The 20,344-nt window shown below is 38.1% G+C and overlaps 1 protein-coding gene across 1 annotated transcript; it reads right to left on the bottom strand.

Annotated features, from left to right (window-relative positions):
- Positions 1 to 3,800: 3,800 nt before the first annotated feature.
- On the bottom strand, positions 3,801 to 19,504 carry chrnb5b (cholinergic receptor, nicotinic, beta 5b). The gene is made up of 7 exons (XM_051860966.1): positions 19,165 to 19,504; positions 18,920 to 19,067; positions 8,965 to 9,110; positions 8,837 to 8,881; positions 8,648 to 8,757; positions 6,508 to 7,471; positions 3,801 to 4,796 (listed from the first exon to the last, which is right to left on the bottom strand). Exons 2-7 carry the CDS (start codon positions 18,969 to 18,971, stop codon positions 4,650 to 4,652), a joined length of 1,464 nt encoding a protein of 487 aa, XP_051716926.1. The 5' UTR covers positions 18,972 to 19,067; positions 19,165 to 19,504; the 3' UTR covers positions 3,801 to 4,649.
- Between the last annotated feature and the right edge of the window lie 840 nt (positions 19,505 to 20,344).

Here is a 20,344-nt window from a genome sequence, read left to right as displayed (position 1 = left end):
TATATATATATATATATATATATATATATATAGTATCTCACAGAAGTGAGTACACCCCTCACATTTTTGTAAATATTTTATTATATCTTATCATGTGACAACACTGAAGAAATGACACTTTGCTACAATGTAGAGAGTGTACAGCTTGTATATCAGTGTAAATTTGCTGTCCCCTCAAAATAACTCAACACACAGCCATTAATGTCTAAACCGCTGGCCACAAAAGTGAGTACATCCCTAAATGAAAATGTCCAAATTGGGCCCAAAGTGTCAATATTTTGTGTGGCCACCATTATTTTCCAGAACTGCCTTAACCCTCTTGGTCATGGAGTTCACCAGAGCTTCACAGGTTGCCACTGGAGTCCTCTTCCACTCCTCCATGATGACATCACGGAGCTGGTGGATGTTAGAGACCTTGCGCTCCTCCACCTTCCGTTTGAGGATGCCCCAGATGCTCAATAGGGTTTAGGTACCCTCAGCTTCTTTAGCAAGGCAGTGGTCATCTTGGAGGTGTGTTTGGGGTCGTTATCATGTTAGAATACTGCCCTGCGGCCCAGTCTCCGAAGGGAGGGATCATGCTCTGCTTCAGTATGTCACAGTACATGTTGGCATTCATGGTTCCCTCAATGAACTGTAGCTCCCCAGTGCTGGCAGCACTCATGCAGCCCCAGACCATGACACTCCCACCACCATGCTTGACTGTAGGCAAGACACACTTGTCTTTGTACCCCTCACCTGGTTGCCGCCACACACGCTTGACACCATCTGAACCAAATCAGACCACAGGACATGGTTCCAGTAATCCATGTCCTTAGTCTGCTTGTTTTCAGCAAACTGTTAGCGGGCTTTCTTGTGCATCATCTTTAGAAGAGGCTTCCTTCTGGGACGACAGCCATGCAGACCAATTTGATGCAGTGTGCGGCGTATGGTCTGAGCACTGACAGGCTGACCCGCCAACCCTTCAACCAATGCAGCAATGCTGGCAGCACTCATACGTCTATTTCCCAAACACAACCTCTGGATATGACGCTGAGCACGTGCACTCAACTTCTTTGGTCGACCATGGCGAGGCCTGTTCTGAGTGGAACATGTCCTGTTAAACCGCTGTATGGCCACCGTGCTGCAGCTCAGTTTCAGGGTCTTGGCAATCTTCTTATAGCCTATGCCATCTTTATGTAGAGCAACAATTTTTTTTTCAGATCCTCTGAGAGTTCTTTTCCATGAGGTGCCATGTTGAACTTCCAGTGACCAGTATGAGAGAGTGAGAGCGATAACAACAAATTTAACACACCTGCTCCCCATTCACACCTGAGACCTTGTAACACTAAAGAGTCACATGACACCGGGGAGAGAAAATGGCCAATTGGGCCCAATTTGGACTTTCACTTAGGGGTGTACTCACTTTTGTGGCCAGCGGTTTAGACATTAATGGCTGTGTGTTGAGTTATTTTGAGGGGACAGCAAATTTACACTGATATACAAGCTGTACACTCTCTACTTTACATTGTAGCAAAGTGTCATTTCTTCGGTGTTGTCACACTGAGATACTGTATATATACATACACACACACACACACACACACACACACATATATATATATATATATATATATTGGACCAGGTAAAAACTAACTTAGGTAACAATGTAATTTGTTGTAAGTGAAGAAAATTATGCTGCAGCAGATTTTTTTCATGATAGTTTTTTCAGCTTTGGCCAGTTTTATATCTTTGGGGTTTATTTGTATAAAAACATTCAAAATGTTTCTTTTTGTTATATGAAGGTCAAAGAAAATGGTCTTGGAAACAGTATGTGCTAGTCTAGAGTGTGTTTGTTTACAACAGCCTTACAGACAAATTCAAATTAAAAACTCAGTGGTGTCTCTTGTGTAAACACTCACATTGAGTCCAAGCAGCAGCTCAGGCAAACATATCTCCTCAGCATTCATGGCTACTATCTGAGCTCAGATGATTTTCTGCTCCAGTTGGAACCAGCTGTGGCCTCCGTGAGAGTCTGTGTCACTTTTCTCTCACGCCATTGCATGTGATTTTGTATCTTTCGGAATATGGGAATAAACTTCACTGGATAACAAAAACATGGTCAAATGTTCTGATACACATCAGAACTCTCAGTCGAAATCAAAAATGCACTGATAGAATCAGAAAACGTCATTGCAATAGTAGGGTTAAATGAAGTCTTCTCTGGTATTGCATTTGGCATTATGATTTAATGGTTGCTGATTCACATTCTGTGCTTATTAGCTTCCTTCATCCACACTGCATATGCATGTCTGCATATATCCGCACACAGACTGCTGTCTTCAGAAGAGAGCAAAACAGACTGGAAAATGACTTAAATATTCATACTGTTCTTTAAATAATGCATCTCAGCCTCCATTTGCTCACTCCCCCGACTGCACTGTCACCACCTGTCAAATCAGCAGAGCCACAGTCATGAGTTAACACTGAAAAACATCTCTGAGAGTCCTGAGAAATTAATACAGAAAAAATACAGTCCTAAATTGGTGATTAAAGTAATGAGGTGAAAAGGCCCCCTTCTGCATTGCAGATGAATGCTTTGTTTTTATTTACCAGTGTAGTGTTAAAAGCAGTCATGTGGAAGCATAGAAAAAAAACATTATTTCAACAGATTCTCTTATCTAATGATGTTTTTCGAGAGTCTTTTTTTTTTTTTCAAAAGATTGTGCTAAATACATATTTTGTTTCAAACTGTAAATAAAAAAATCCATGTTAGCTCACAGTGCGTTAACTAATGTTAAAGGGATAGTTCACCCAAAAATGAAAACTATCCAGTGACTTAATCTCAAGCCATCCTAGGTGAATATGAATATCTTCTTTTAGACAAACACAATCAGAGTTATATTAAAAAATGTCCTTGCTCTTCCAAGCTTTATAATGATAGTGAATGGCGCTCCTAAATTTGGAAGTCTAAAAAAGTGCATCCATCCATCAATCATAAAAGTAATCCATACGGCTCCAGGGGGTTAAAGTTTGGGCAGGGCAACAAACTCAAGCTCCTCTTCTATCGAAATCCTCCAATATTTCTCTTTAAAAAATGCTTGTTTTAGACTTCTAATTCGTGACGGTGTTTTGTTTCGCTCTATCCTCTGCGCTTCTGCGTTCGTCAATGCATCAGGTCAAATATTACTCTTTTGGCATAAGTCAATTTGCGTCGGCCGTATGCCGGAAGCAAGTTATTTTAGTTTATAAAGATTCATATATGGATATTTTTCTTACAAAATCCCATCACCCCGCTTCAGAAAGCCTTTATTAACCCCCTGGAGTCGTATGGATTACTTTTATGATGGATGGATGCACTTTTTTGGACTTTAAAATCAGGTGCCCAATTATAAAGCTTTGAAGAGCCAGGATATTTTTTTATGTAACTCCGATTGTGTTCATCTGAAAGAAAATAGTCATATACACCTAGGATGGCTTGAGGGTGAATAAATCATGGGATAATTTTCATTTTTGGGTGAACTATCCCTTTAACAGTCACAACATTTGATACAAATATATTAGTATATAACATTTACAAATATATTAGTAAATGTTGAAATTAACTAAGATTAATAAATGCTGTAGAAGTACTGTTCATTGTTAGTTCATGTTAACTAATGTAGTTAACTAATGAAACCTTATTGTAAAGTGTTGTAACATTATATGAAGACATTATATGAACAAGTTATAACATTATATGAATCCTTGCCCTTATGACTTATGAAATTATTTAAATACACATTAGCAGTAAAATATATGTAAATGAAAACGCAGACATGGCACAATTTTGTATGGTTTTAATTTACTTTTCTTAATCCATCACATAATCATCATAAAATAACATTATGATAAATATATGTTAAGCACTCATGAGTCATTCCAACGACAGCACGTCCAAAAATCTGTCTGTAAATATGTCAATCAAAATGCTGTTGCAAGATGCTGTTTATGTAACTTTTAAACCAATCTAACAGTATAATGGGGGGAGGGGGGGTGTGAACGTGTGTTAAAGAAAGGTACATGCACATGTGTAGTACACTATGTTAAGGTGTATAATCTATGTTCCGGTTACAGGTCTGTAATTAGTTCCCTGATGTAAACAAGTGTTCTCTAGACTGCACTGTCTAACTGTAATAATTTGTAATCATCCTGCACATGAACATTTTGGGAATTTCAGAAAATTATAATTTTTTCAGAAAAACAGTCAGTTTTGACAAATCAAGAGGAGTGTTGGTTTGGAGTCATTTTGGGATTTGGGGAGTTATTTTCTATGAGAGGTTAGAGAATGCTGAGGCCTCCAGGGCTAAATGTTGTGGATGAATGACAGCTCTGAAGGGTTTTTGAGTTCGGGTCAGTGTTAGGGGCATATAAATATTCAGTGTGTGTCCAGTATTGTGCTCTGACTCAACGGCATCTAAGAATTTTGTGTCATTGTGCATTGAATGGTACACAGAGCTTAACGCTTTATGAAAAGTGTCAGGTTTGAAGTTCTTTGTCTGTTTTTTTGCTACAATATTTGTTGATATAAGCAGGTTGTCATGTCAAGTTCATGATAAGACTGGGTTGTGGGGTGTGCACTGAAAATAAACAGATATGTGGGTTGGGTTGAAGCTGGTCTGACTTTATGTGATCTACAAATCATCACTGGTGGGTGTGTTATAGCTCTTGAAGAGCGGCTGCGTGAAGAGGCCGAGGGTTCCTGTAACGCACACTAAAACAAAGATCCACAGAAACAGACGGTCAATCACCATAGCCACGTATTTCCAATCCTCAACAATCTGTGAGAAAGACAGAATATGCACAGATTAATTTTAATTAATTTGTGAAATACATATATCTAAACAACTCTATAACACTTGTACTACTAAACTATAAAGATAATTACTTTAGTCACACTTTAGATCAGAGTCCAATTCTTACTATTAACTAACTATTAACTACGACTTTTGCCTCAAACTCTTAATTACTGCTTATTAATAGTTAGTAGGTAGTTGTTATGTTTAGGTATGGGGTAAGATTAAGGGATGTAGAATATGGTCATGCAGAATAAGGCATTAATATGTGCTTTATAAGTACTAATAAACAGCCAATATCTAAGTAATATGCATGCTAATGAGCAACTAGTTAATTGTGAGAACTGGACCCTAAACTAAAGTATTACCATTTCTTTAGTCTTGTGTGTAAGATTATTATTTAGCATATTTTTGAGGTATGCACAAGGAATTCAATTTGCAGACATTTTCAGTGACAGAAGTTTGTGTAACCCTCTTACACTATTTTGCTGCATTTTCAGTCTAGTTAATTACAAGGAGCTAATGCAAAACAATTCTTTATTATTATACTTAATTTAATTGGGTGCAATCAATTTAAAAATTAGTAGGATACTTATGGCTCGATTCCACCGAGCGGTACGGTTCAGTACCACTTTTTTGGGACCCTTCTGTTGAGATACCTAGCGTAATAGTACTGGTACCAAAAGGTTGGAGCTACACTCACTGCAGAACGTTGATTGGTTGACAGAGAATCGTCACTTGCGCGTGCTACAAGTGGAATGACAACACAATACCAATGCAACACAATGTGTATTTTTCAGCTGTTTTTCTTTGCAGTCTTCAGCCTTTGCTCAAACAAAGCTGCTGTATGTCCTCTATTGTTGTTTACTCACATTTTCTTCTTCATGCAAGAATGACGTCGATCGCTACTTTCCGGCATACACCACACCTATCGAGTAAGGGTAGTGTTGGCAGTGGAAACGCAAGCCGGATCAGAGTTTACCATCCAGAATCGTACTGTACTGTACTGTACTGAACTGAACCATACCGTTCGGTGGAAACGAGCCATTAATTAGCAGGTCGTAACTGGATGTACTGAAATCCTGACCTACGCATAACTTAGTTTAATTTAATAAACTAACTAAAAATATATGGTTGTTTTGAAATTGTTCACAGCGCTCATCAGATATGTCTGTGATTGGCTACAATGATCAACGCACGGGAGTGTTTGAAAGCACACGGATATGTTTGAATGTGAAAGCGTTTTGAAAGCGGGAGTGGGAGCGTTTGAAAGCGGGCGTCTATCAGTGGACGGTCCGCTAATAGATGCCTGTTTTCAAACTCTCCCGTGTGTATCCGGTGTAAACGTTCATTAAAGATCGTCATATTTACAACATGTTTTTGAAGTGTTGATCATTGTAGCCAATCACAGACATATCTGATGAGCGCGTGAACACAACTGCCAATTAGAGGTGTTTAAGAATCCGCTCAACAGCACTCAAAGTGTCACATTTTTAAAATTTCAGTACCGACTTGATATCGCGGTCGGTACTTTTGACAACACAAATATATATATATATATATATATATATATATATATATAAAACAAACAATTATTGGTTGAAATCACAGAGAAAAGATGTGCTCAATTTAATTTGGTCCATTGATCATTTTTATTTTTTCAGTGTATTTGAATAAAAGTCAATCCAGCACTCACCCCTTCATCATCATCCTCATTCTTCAACTTGTCAGCAATGTATCGGACCCCCTTCACAGCCTCCTCCACATCCGCAGAGCATTTTACCGCCATTCGCTTACGAAACTCTGTGTTTTCCTGCAACTCGCCAGGTCTCCAACCGATGTGCTTGACAGAATCTTCATTGACAAAGAAGGTGGAATCAGTCTCATCAGCCTCACATTTTGCTGGGAGATCAGATGAAGAGCACTGCTGGTGCTTCCTACGAAATTTCTCGCGTTTGTTGGACTCTCCTGGTCGTCGCATGAAGAGGAAAGCAGGCAAACGGGCCAGGAAGTAGTGTTTGACCCACTTTGGCATAGTGTGTGTGCTTGGGGACCGATGGTGCACGTTTAGCACACACACACTTGTAACAATTGAAAAAGTCACCAACACCATGGTGAACATCAAGTACTTTCCGATGAGGGGCACAGCGAGTGAGGTCGGAGGTACGATTTTGGAAATCAGTAAGAGGAACACAGTTAAGGCCAGAAGAACAGAAATACACAAAGTCATCTTCTCCCCACAGTCTGATGGTAGGTAAAAAACTAAGATGGCCAGTGAAGTGATGAGAACACAGGGGATAATTAGGTTAATGGTGTAGAACAGTGGTTTGCGTCTGATGATAAAATCGTATGTTATATCCAAATATGTGACGTCATTAGGGTCTTCGTTTTTGCGACCAGGTAAGGAGACAATATCCCACTCACCGCTTGGCTTGAAGTCATCTCGACTGGCAAAGTCTGACAGCAAGATAAGGTCAATTTCTGTGTGGTCATAAGTCCATGAACGGAACTTAAGTGTGCAGTTTTGCTGGTCAAAGGGGAAGTCCCGGACCTCAATTTTACAGGCACTCTTATAAATGGCTGGTGGTAGCCAGGCAACCTCACCGTTATTTGACACGACCGCATTGGAGTAGAAAGACACTTCATATGTCCCATCAGCACTAAAAATGACAAACACAATGTTGTTTTAAATAAAAAAAGCAAAGTATCCTATTTTGCCTGTGTGTATGATAAAGTGCGTAATAAAGGTGAAACTCAAAGCTGATACTCTTATCCCAAGTGCCAGCTCATCATCATGCAAAAATGCTGTCATTCTAATCTCAGTCTCACTTCCTGAGATTAACGCAGTAACTCTGTCCTTGAAAAAGGTGAAACCCTGCCCAAATCCTGCATTGATGCAGCATTGTAAAAAGATTACAAAATAAGTCTCCGGCTGCAACCTGTATTTTTTATAAGGACTCAACCTTTGCATAAATAAAGCCTCTTATAAATTATTTAAAGGGATAGTTCAGCCAAAAAAAAACAAAAAAAAAAAATCTGTCATCATTTCACCCTCTTGTCTTTCCATACATGTATGACTTCTGCAGCACACAACAGATTATATTTTGATCCTTTTTTTCTTTTTCTTTTTTTACCAGGTCAAGAAAATATGATCATATAACACCAATTTTATCATCTCTACACTGGTTACCTATTCAGTTCTGTATCGATTATAAAGTATTGCTACTGACCTATAAGGCCCTAAATGGTTTAGCTCCTGTGAATTTAACTGATCTTCTATCGCCATACAATCCATCGCGCTCTGTAAGATCACAAAACTCAGGACTTCTGGTAGTACCTAGGATATCTAAGTCTACTAAAGGAGGGAGAGTGAGCGTTTACACATTTGGCTCCTAAACTCTGGAATAGCCTTCCTGATAATGTTCGGGGCTCAGACTCACTCAGTTTAAATCTAGATTAAAGACGCTTCTCTTTAGCCAAGCATTCACATCTCATATCAGATCAATTGCACATGACTATCTTTGCTTAATGTTATGAACAGCAGCTATGCTAATTATTCTTCATTTGCTTTTCTGTTTTATCTCAGGATGCCCGACGATAAACCGGGCTTAAGCACAGTGTGAAAAGCCCTTTTGTGTTTTCAACAGTTCTTAAAATATTCTCTTTTGTTTTCTGCAGAAGGAAGAAAGTCATTCAGGTTTGGAATGACATGAGTGTAAAGTAAATGATGACAGAATTTTCATTTTTGGGTGAACTATCCCTTTAAGTGTTCACAAGTTAAAATAAAATCAGAACAAAATACCTTGCTGTATTTTAAGTACTAGAAAGTTTCTCACTTGTTGTACAGGACAATGTCAGGCAGCCATATATGTTGGGAAGGAAGGCGAACTTTCCTGATCCCTTCATACTCCTCTGGATCCCACATCAATCGATAATCATTCCATACCTGCAAAAGACACACGCCTTAGAAAGACTTTTATTTTGAAAAAATTACAACACAAACACAAAAGTTCCACTGCTTATACCTGAGTAAGCCAACAGTTTGTGGTCATGATCTGCTCTCTTTCATTCTGAAATACAAACATTCATATATAACATTGATATAATCAAATGAGCAATGTGTGGCAGCTTTTCACGTTTCAACTGTACCCACCACACTGATGAGCTGGGCAAGAGACACTTGGATTGCAATGGTGACCTGCTGGCTCTTGTTGACCGCCGGCCGGATCAGCTTGTTGTATCGGTCAGGGGAGAGTAAATAGTTTATTAACCGCTCCTCCACCTCTGAACAACATACAGCTGAAAAACACAGACATAAACTGTTAAAAACGTTTTACATATGTATTAATAACCACAGATTTTTAAATACCATTAATACACTCATGGTGCAAAATTAAAGCTGCAATATGTAAGATTTTTGCAGTAAAATATTCAATAACCACTGAGCAAATGTTATATATTGTGTTCAGTTGAGTACTTACAATATCCCAAATGTTTCCAACTATTTGCAAATCGTGAGAAAATTGCTGTTTTAACCAAGGATACGGGACGTGCCCGGTAGTCGCCTGTCAATGGCGTCATATCCGCATTAACCTCGGTTTCTGGTTTTATTTTGTAGAAACCATGGAAACATCAAAGACGCTTTAATATATTACATGTTTTATTAGACAAGGGAACATCTGTTTTGATACATTTATAGACAGAAAACTAATCACTGTTATATAGCTCAACCCGTTTAGTCTTATTGTTTAAATCTAATTTTCTTGATTTTTTGCGAGTACCATGCCTCAGAGAAAAACACTATTTTTTCAGTTAATGTTAGCTAACATAGCATAATCAGATGCAGCTTTATTTTTAGTAACAGTAATACAGTATTTTCTCCATCATACAATATGTTTTAAAATTAACTGCATGCCATTTATCAACACAAGCCATCCAGCATTTATTAATATGATATTCTAAAATCGATCTAGCTTACTGCAGTGTGCAACAAGTGTCTCACAGCAGCCGCCGAGCGAACGCACAGAGTAACGTTATAACATCATTTTCAACACACTCAAATGTATCTAATATGATAAACAGAGGTCCGTTACCTCATACTCATGACCGGAAAAAGCGGAAGTGGCGCCGGCGACTGTGGCATAATAAAAGTTCCGCTGCTCACGAGGCGCGTGTCGCGTTCGGCTCTCATTAACAATCGCTCCAGCTGCCTCGTTCAGCTTCCACAACACTCGGTCCTGCTCTGCTTCATACTACAGTAACGTTAATAATCTCATCCATGAACATTATTTCTGCCCGAGTCCTATCCTGATTCTTTTCCACCGGCTGTGAGGTGAAGACCACATGTCCCAACATTCCTCGCTCAAACGTGGCGTCATCAAGTTACACCTTTGTTTGAATAGGCGACCTCTAGCAGATGAAAAACTACATATTGCACCTTTAAGTATTTTTTTTTAAATCTACATAAAGGGGGAAAGCCCAAAAATATACTCTACCGGCATAAGATTAAGATTTTTTTTTCTTTTTTACTATAATTTTAATCAAATAAATGCAGCCTTGGTGAGCATAACACTGTGTCTACACTTGATGTGGTGCAACGCGTCAAAACACATCTCCAACAGTAAACTGATGCCCCATTCTATTTCTGAGTCTGACATACTTCAAGTGCTCGCACTACTTCTTACAGGAAGAACAAATGGATTTGCAACAGTTGCTTTGTCACATCCTGTGAAGACAACAATCTAATAGATCTAAAATTTCTATAAAAAAAAAAAAAATCAATTACTGTCTCTTAACAGCCTTTACATAGAGAAAAAATTGGTTACACTTTATTTTGATGGTCCCCTTTAGACGTAACGTTGGACCTACATGTCAACTAACTCTCATTAGAGTATTAGTTGAGTGTTAGTAGACTGTTAGGGGTAGGGCTGGTAGAATAAGGGGTTAGGGTTAGTAGAAGAAGTTTACATCTGCTTAAAAAAGTTAATTAGAGTCAGTAGAATGTCTGTTGGGGGACCATCACAATAACGTGTTAGCAGAAACTATGCAGACTAATACTCTAATTAGAGTTGACATGTAGGGGCAGTGTTACTTATAGTCAACAAAATGTCTAAAGGGGATCATCAAAATAAAGTGTTACTGAAAAAATTACCATCAAATGTTTAACAAAGTTCTTTTATACTGTTCTCAAGTTTTATACTTGAAAAAAAATTGATCATATACATAACTATATTGTAAGGAAATAATATGAAAAATAGTTTTATGGCCAATTAAACTTATGACTGTTAGATTTTCTAATTTTACCCATTATTAGCAAGTCTGAAAGGGTAATTTTAAACACTAGGTTTCACTTTATTTTAAGGTGTTGTTGTTACATTGTAATTATACATCAAGTACTGAGTAATACTAATATTAACTACCATGAACTATTAGGGTTATATTAGGTTTGGATTAGGGCTAGTTGCATGTAATTATGCATAACTGTTATTACTATAGTAAGTACATGCAACGTGTAACAAAGACAATGTAAAATAAAGTGTTACCAAACACTTATATGCAGATCAAAACAGGGAGGCCAAAAAGTAAGTTTCAGAAAGAAGCAAAAGAGAAATCCCAAAACTCTACTGGTGTTTCTGTACCACTGTCTCTAAGGGACAGCAAGTCAGGACAAATGACATCACACTGTGGACAAGCAGTGTACTGTGGGGACAATGAGTACAGAGACTACAAGATTGAAGTTGACAGAAGAGGCACTGGGGCAGCAGTCAGCATTCAACACACAATCACCCAGCCTGTGTTCAGTGAGACATACTCCATCTGACTAACAGCTCAACAAGTACAGCTGAAACATACGAGAAATTAAATGAACACCATGATCTTTAACTCTCCAAAAAATATCTCAAAGCTGAGAGTGAAATCACTTTTTTTTTTATTTGAAATGGCACCAGACTGTGTTTGTACAGATAAATTAAGATTTTTAACTACTAAACACACTTTTTTAAATGTCCATTCAATGCATTATGACCTGTCTTAATAATGTATTTATCTTATGTATTTCTTCTCAGCAAATAGTGATATATGAAATCATATCATATTAATTATGAATTAATATTAAAAAATTATTCAGCTGACAGCTCTATTAAAAACATATCTACAAAAACAAGGCAATAACAATCTGTTTTTGAATCTCTCTAAGCACATGTTGATGCTACCTGTGGTAAATGTCTCTTAAAAATGTTCAATTCCATTACCAACTCAAAAGAATTAACACATCCATTATTATGAATCTGGACAGTTACATAATGAGCCCCATTCATTTGTAAATAAGATGCACCGAAGCAACAGTCCTCATGATTCAGGGACAGCATGCAGAGGGTCATAGAAGCCCTGTGCCACATCTCTCATTAAGACCCTATGGGGACGATCATTCTGTAATGCCAAACATGAGTCAGCAGTTCAGCCCATCACTGCCCCATCAGCACACATTCTCTTTATCACAAGCTCTCATATTTCAGCATATGAAAGCAGAGTCTGACAGTAATTATCATAATGAGGGGTTAGTGAGCAAAATGGCATGACCATAAATGAACACAACAAACAAAGCAGTAACCATGTTAGTTTTGGTTTTCAGTTGCATCATGTTACATATTATGGGCAAGGCAACATAATGGAACAGCTTCTAGTCACAGCTTCTAGATTGCTAGAAGATATTGTAATATTCAAGAAAAAAACAGAGTGATAAAGTGACATCAAGTAAAAGACTTGTTTTGTGTTGGTTTATTTAACACTAACAGGTTGTATTCAAATCTGAAATTCAAGTATAACAAATTTGCACTGTAATATCCCTAAACTCTGTAGGGGGAAAAACAGTTACACTTTATTTCAATAGTCCACTTTAAGCCGGGGACACACTTAACGATTGTAAGGCCGATTATTGATGTAATTTGATACTTACGACTGATCATGCCCAAACGCGCCGAGTCAGAGCCAGTTGTGTTCAGTCGTTATTTGTTTAAATTCCGTGTGTAAGTATTTAAATCTGCTTCAGTCAAAGAAAACAGTCTTTGTGTGTTGAGCTCAGTCTTAGAATGTTTTAGCTAGTCGTTAAGTGTGTCCCCGGCTTTAGACATTCCACTAACTGTAAGTCAACTACCAGTCATATATCAGTCATAGTTGACTGCCTGTTTGATATCTGCTAACAATTCATTCTGATGGCGTCCCAACAAATATTCTACTGACTATAAGCAAAGACTATAGAATAACACAAGACACGTCACTTGTATTGTTATGAAAGGGAGAAAGTGCAACGTGCAATATGGCAGAATAAGTCCCACCTTCTAAATAAAAAGCCAAACACCAATTGGTGAAGTCATCACGTCACTGCAGTGGTCGTTAGAAGCTCCGGAGAAGCTCCAGCTTTGGAGAATTTGATGTTTCCCCATTCAAAGAGATAGGATCTGCACTTGCATGCCTGAGAGGCGTTTCAAAGATGGCTGCCAAGTGAAATTACTTGTCTTTTGCTATAAAGTAACTTTGCAACTACATGTCAACTTATTCTACAAACCCTAACCCAAGCTAACAGTCTACAAATTCTCCAATGGGAGTTTGTTGACATATACACTACATTGCCAAAAGTTCTGGGACGCTTGCCTTTACATGCACATGAACTTTAATGACATCCCATTCTTAATCCGTAGGGTTTAATATGGAGTTGGCCCACCCTTTGCAGCTATAACAGCTTCAACTCTTCTGGAAAGGCTTTCCACAAGGTTTAGGAGTGTGTTTATGGGAATTTTTAACCATTCTTCTAGAAGTGCATTTGTGAGGTCAGGCAGTGATGTTGGCGAGAAGGCCTGGCTCACAGTCTCCGCTCTAATTCATCCCAAAGGTGTTCTATCGGTTTGAGGTCAGGACTCTGTGCAGGCCAGTCTAGTTTCTCCACACCAAACTCGCTCATCCATGTCTTTATGGACCTTGCTTTGTGCACTGGTGTGCAGTCATGTTGGAACAGAAAGGGGCCATCCCCAAACTGTTCCCACAAATATGGAAGCATGAAATTGTCCAAAATGTCTTGGTACGCTGAAGCATTAAGAGTTCCTTTCACCGTAACTAAGGGGCCAAGCCCAACCCCTGAAAAACAACCCCACACCATAATCCCCCCTCCACCAAACTTTACACTTGGCACAATGCAGTCAGGCAAGTACCGTTCTTCTGGCAACCGCCAAACCCAGACTCGTCCATCAGATTGCCAGACAGAGAAGCGTGATTCGTCACTCCAGAGAACACGTCTCCACTGCTCTAGAGTGCAGTGCGGCGTGCTTTCCACCACTGCATCCGACGCTTTGCACTGCACTCTGTGACGTAAGGCTTGGATGCAGCTGCTCAGGCATGGAAACCCATTCCATAAAGCTTTCTACACGCTGTTCTTGAGCTAATTTGAAGGCCACATGAAGTTTGGAGGTCTGTAGCTATTGACTCTGCAGAAAGTTGCCGACTTCTGCACACTGTGCGCCTCAGCATGCGCTGACCCCGCTCTGTTATTTTATGTGGCCTACCACATCGTGGCTGAGTTGCTGTTGCTCCCAATTGCTTCCACTTTGTTATGATACCACTAACAGTTGACCGTGGAATATTTAGTAGTGAGGAAATTTCACGAATGGACTTATTGCACAGGTGGCAATCTATCATGGTACCACGCTTGAATTCACTGAGCTCCTGAGAGCGACCCATTCTTTCACAAATGTTTGTAGAAGCAGTCTGCATGCCTAGGTGCTTGATTTTATACACCTGTGGCCATGGAAGTGATTGGAACACCTGAATTCAATGATTTGAAGGGGTGTCCCAATACTTTTGGCAAATTAATGAGTATAACCAAAAACTCACATTGGGGGGTGCTTTTGATTCACAACAACTCAATCACTGTACTTCCTATAGAACAACTGCGTCCGATGAGATTCCACTATAGTGAAGATTGCACTTATTAATTAACAAATACAGTACTCCAATATAATAAAAAAAAATCAGTAATATAACAGTTAGAAATTATAGTGTGGATGATGCTGTCTACAGAAGTGACTATTATCTGTAGAAAACCCAAAGAAAAAAAGTGTTGCTAAAACCCTCGACTTGCTCAGACAAGGACCGTGTCCTGCTTCAGGGCTCTTCAAAAAAACACACACACTCCTAAACAACGAGGCAGGACAGGGCCTTGAAAAGAATCACACACTTGCACCATCTCAAGATTATACAACTACACAAGCACTCACAGTTGCATGCACTGAGCTTTTCCACCCCGGTGCACTTCAACTCTGTGAATAATTCAGCTGCACTAAAATAAAACCTGCCTCATCACACAGACAGCAACAACAGATACACACCAACACAGACAAACACACACAGGCCTAGTCTAACTCTCAAAATACTTTACTGTGGATAACATACATTCACTGTTAGCACTAGCACACAGACTTACATGCACATAAACACTTCCCAATCTAATTTAAATACAGTTAAATACAGTGCTCTATGGTTTGAGAGGGTGGTGCTTAACCAGTGTGTATCAGCAAATGTGTGTTATCGGTGTTTGAAAGGCATAAATATCCACCGACTAAATTATTAAAAGCTACTCCATCTGTGGCCAAGCTCTACTGCATCAAACAACTTACACAAATATTTATACACATATTCAATTGCTGTGGCCCTACAGTTACCCTAGTGCTGCAGTTTCAGGCAGTGACTTAGGCAGTGTGTGAGTGTCGATTCCACTTCATGCTGCTCTTAACTCTAAAAGAGAGCGTTTTGCTTTTTCTCTCACTCTTGATAAGACACTTTCTTTCTGCTAAAGGCTTTTCCCCACATTTCAGTTTGCATTACATTAAGAATCTGAGACTGTGTGGAGGTTTCAGTATGTCACACATTTTCTGCAATAACAGAAAATATTTTCACAATTCCTACAGAGATTATGATTTGACCCAATTGTAAAAAACCTGATTCAGGTACCCTGACTTCCATTAATTGGGCAAAGCATCTTGTTTCAAGCTTTTCAAAGGTTTCAATATACTAATTAACAGGTAATTGTTGCATTAAAAGCAACTTTAGATGACTAGTAAGAGGAATTTCCCTACATGTCAGCTACACCAAATGTTTTTATATTGCATATATTTTATATAATACATTGTCGTTATTATCACTTTAAATTATGTTGTTAAAGGTGCATTATGCAATCTCCCAGAATTGTTGTTGAACACTGTTGATATTTGAAATTAACCCAAACAAACCCACCCCTCTCTTCAGTGCTACGCCTCCAAAATTCATGAACACTTTACCGCCAGCTCCACGTTGGTCTCGAGGTCACTAGCTGGCCTCCGTTACACACGCAATGCAAGAGTGGATGTCTATTTATTATAGCAGAAGCGAAGCAAAATAATGCTTCACGAAAAATAAAGCGAAGATTATGAAAATTAACATAGTTTAGCAGCAGGAGCTCCAGCAGGAGCTCCAGACAAAAAATGACACTCAAAACTGTCCTGCTACTATATTACAATAACAGCATTTCTTTTTTCTGTGACTGTTACTCACGTATGGAGCAGAAACAACGCAACCTCTGCGTCTGTTTTCAGGCCTTCCCACTTAGGTTTCTCCAGTGCTGGAAATCTTTTCTAATATTAACATAGTTCCTAAAGCTCTTGCCTGATCATAACCCATCCCAATCACTTTTTCCACTGATTTTCCTCTGAGATTTCTCTCTTTTAACAGTCTTTCTTCAAATCTCCCTCTTTCTCACTCTCTTGCTTCCTCTATCATATGCCCCTTAATGCTGATTGGCTACACATTTGTTGTGGTGCTCGGTCCGAGCAACTTTTCAACAGCTTTTTTGAAAAATCGCTTACTGCACCTTTAACTACCATAACTTTTTCCAACCAATGTTTGCCATTGTTACACAGAACAGTGAAATTAATTAAATTAAAATTAGTTTGTTTCAATCAAATAATAATGAAAGTTCATTGTAATTAATAGAAAAAAGTTGTGTGAACTCAAAATTTCATTGTAGTAAGCTGAACTTAATAAAACTGAGTTGAGTTGCAGCAGATTTCTAATTCCCTTCATGCTTTGCGTCAGACTGTATAAATACATGCTGAAATTAAGTGTTATTTTGTGTTTTTGCACAAGATTAACAGACAGGGAGACATAAGTTAGTGTTTAATGTTGTTTAACATTGTGGTGAAGAGTAGAGCCAGTGGTTAGGTTGAGAATGGGCTGCAAAACTTTTAAGACCACATATACTGTATGCTGTTTGATTATATACATGCAAGTATATAATGACAGTCTCTTTGATAGTTATAATAGCATGTGTTATTTGCTATCTAACATTTAACCAAGATCTGAATATGATGTTTATGTAAATGAACTGTATGTAATTAACCTTATGATGAGTGGGGTGAGGCTGAGAACTGTGGGAGATTTTATTAATTTATAAAATATTTTAAACTATATATAAAAAAAAAATAATAATGTATATATGCATGTACGTGTGTTTTATCATGACCTTGGTTACCTGTGTGTAATTGACCCACTGCTTAATGAGTGGAAATACTTCAGCAATAAAAATCATTAATGGGAGCACTGATACAGTGATCAATACTGCTTATACAAGGGCTTAGTTTACTTTCTGTTAGAATGCAAGGCCTAATAAATAATTAATAGAGTTAAGACACTGCCTCTACACCACACAGACCAATAAAAAAACAAAACAACTCTTTTTAGTTCAGCCAGTCATAATATATTTCTTCAGTTAACAGTATGTGCAACTGTGGGGTTTGATCATACATAAAATGTTTAAGCTATAAAGCAAGTCAATTCATTGAACTTAAAAAAAGTTCAAGTGCAAGAAGATTCAAATAAGATTTTCAATAAAAGCTGTCCTTCACAGAAACACGCTCCTCTGAAGTCAAGTTCTGTTCTGTATGTTTGTGTGCGCATTCATGAACGTGTTTAAGATACCCTCTCTGCAACTCTGACTCACTGAGCAAGATCTAATCAGAGTTATGACAGAGTTAGCATGCCTCAAGAACCAAAACGCACACACATATACACATGGTATTACCATGCATGCCCTGAAACTGACTGAAAAAGACACTCTAATACTAAATTGTACATCTGCCTAAGTTTCCCTGCTCTACTGCTTGTGGATCATGAGAACAACATCTGACCATTTAACCTATTGGTGGTAATCTATTAATTGTAAATAATCTTACAGCTATTTAATGTTCGGTGTCCAATCAATGATTTTATGTGATTAAAAGTCAAGACTTCATCATTTGTATTCAATGAAACATGATGCACTCACAAAAGACTGTCTGCTGTGTGGGCACTGACGTGATACTTAACAGTTGGAAACAGATCTGTGAGTGAACTGAGCTATGGGGCACAGAGAACGTGCCATTATGTGGACTGACCCAATTTAACCCCTTTAAACACACTGGTTACAGGTCTAAAGAGACTTGTTGATATAATTTGCAATACATAATTTGATTTCATGAGAATCTTTTACATGTCTGGTGTAAATTGTCGCATAACTAGAGCCATTTAATTCTTGTTTTCCCTTCTGAAACATTATGTCTGTGTAAAACCTTCACAAAAGCAAGCAATAATACCTGCCATAATACAGATGCAACTAGAATATTTAGTACATAATATTATGTAAAGTCTATTATTAATTTAATATCAAAATCGATTTAGCTCATATTTGTCATGCTCATAATACATAAAGATTTCATTTCACATTTGTAACCAGTGGGAAAACAGAGTCAACTGACTGATTCACATTTTAACAATGTACATCAAAGTCTTAATTATTGGGCTGTCATTTAAATATTAAAATATTTAAACAATAATTTGCTGTTCTCAATTGTCTTATTTAACAATCTGTGACTGACAAATTTTGACCAGAAATTAAAAAACACGCGCTTTCATTAACTTTATAAAAACTTAAATAAAAAATAAGCACATTTAAGATTCGTAACCATATAAAATAGAGGTTAAGAGCGTAGGTTTTACTGATAACGCAGTAACACACACCAATGGAAAAAAAGATCCGCTTGCTTACTTACTCGCCACGGTGAGTGCGACAAACCAAAGTCCTAAAGCCATCAGAGCTGCCATCTCCTGTACGAGCCCCTCCGTCCACACTTACATCAACTGACAGACAAAAATCGCGCCTTTACAGATCCATTTTCCCCGTACACTTCACGACAGTCCCTGCGAATAAGACAAACAAATTTGAATACGCTTCAATAAGGTATCCAGCTCAGCTCATGTTATGCGCTCAGATTGTGTAAATACGAACGCGTCTTACGCCTGAAGAGTTGTTCGGTTCCCTTTCAGTGATAATCGCCCACAAACACGAGCGTAATGATAAAAGATCTACGGGATTTTCTTTTCTGCACGTGAACTGACTCACGCGCTCTCGGCAGACTGTGCGCTTCTCTTGCGCGCGCGAGAGACTTGACATCCGCGAGCGCAATCAAGTCATGAACTTATGAGAAAACAAGGCTTCTACAACTTAAATACATTCCAGGGCATATTATTAAGTAATATTTCAACAGTCAGTTTGTTTTCCTCATATGTCCAATGTCATCGATTTTAATGTCGCTTCAAATATTATAACATTTTAGAGAGAGCGAGTTTTGGTGCGGTAATATAAATTATGACAATTACAGGCTCAACTGCACATGGTTAAAATGACTGTATATTGCCACTGTGTCTTGCATGGGCAATTGGCTAGGTGTGTGTCATGAGGGAGGAGAGTTTACTGGTTGAGTGTTCTGCACAATGGAGCATAAGACAACAGTTTATTAAATAGGCCACACATTTACCGGAGTTGGTTGTTCACTTTGCCACATAATGTGAGACACTGGCATTACACTGACATTACAAATAAATTCTCTAGCAGTGGTTCTCAAGCAAGTTTATCCTCCAAACTTTCAAATATCATCATATTTTTTGCTATATCTGCTGAGTAAACAGGTGAATACCATAAAACCACAACTAATAAAGATAGATTTTAACCAAGTGGTACTTGTATGTGCAGTTTGTCACATGTTGCAGGTCAAAACATTCGTTCAATATTTTTCAATGTTACCCCCTTTTAGTAGTGTGACGCTATAGTCAACATGTCAAATTAACACCATCTTTTTTGTGGCCAATAACAAAGAAAATATAATAATAATATATGCCACTACAGAAACTGACTTTCAGAATTAAACCTAAGAAATCATTGTATAAGTGTGACTAGCCCCATTCTTGCCAATCAATTTCTCTTGTGTCTCTGGTTCATTTTTGTCTTCATCCATAGACGAAAGCTTAGAGTGTCAAGTTGAGAATGAGGAGAGCTTATTGCAGTTTACTGCAGTTTCTCATGAAGTAGCTGCTCACTTCAAAGGATAAATATATTGCTAGAAAAGCATTGTTTCCATAATTAACTTTCAATGAACTTAATTAACCATGAAAACCCCAATCATGGACGCAAATTAATC

This window comes from Ctenopharyngodon idella, chromosome 14, assembly GCF_019924925.1.
Source record: "Ctenopharyngodon idella isolate HZGC_01 chromosome 14, HZGC01, whole genome shotgun sequence".
NCBI classification, from domain to species: domain Eukaryota; kingdom Metazoa; phylum Chordata; class Actinopteri; order Cypriniformes; family Xenocyprididae; genus Ctenopharyngodon; species Ctenopharyngodon idella.
This window is presented reverse-complemented; position numbering and strand designations above follow the sequence as displayed.

Coding starts and splice junctions, on each gene's coding strand:
- chrnb5b (XM_051860966.1), bottom strand. CDS start 18,971: ATGGCAGCTCTGATGGCTTTAGGACTTTGGTTTGTCGCACTCACCGTG. Junction 9,111..18,919: donor TGTCGCACTCACCGTGGCGA/GTAAGTAAGCAA, acceptor TGTGTTTTTCAG/CTGTATGTTGTTCAGAGGTG. Junction 7,472..8,647: donor GACATTGTCCTGTACAACAA/GTGAGAAACTTT, acceptor TGTCATTTTTAG/TGCTGATGGGACATATGAAG.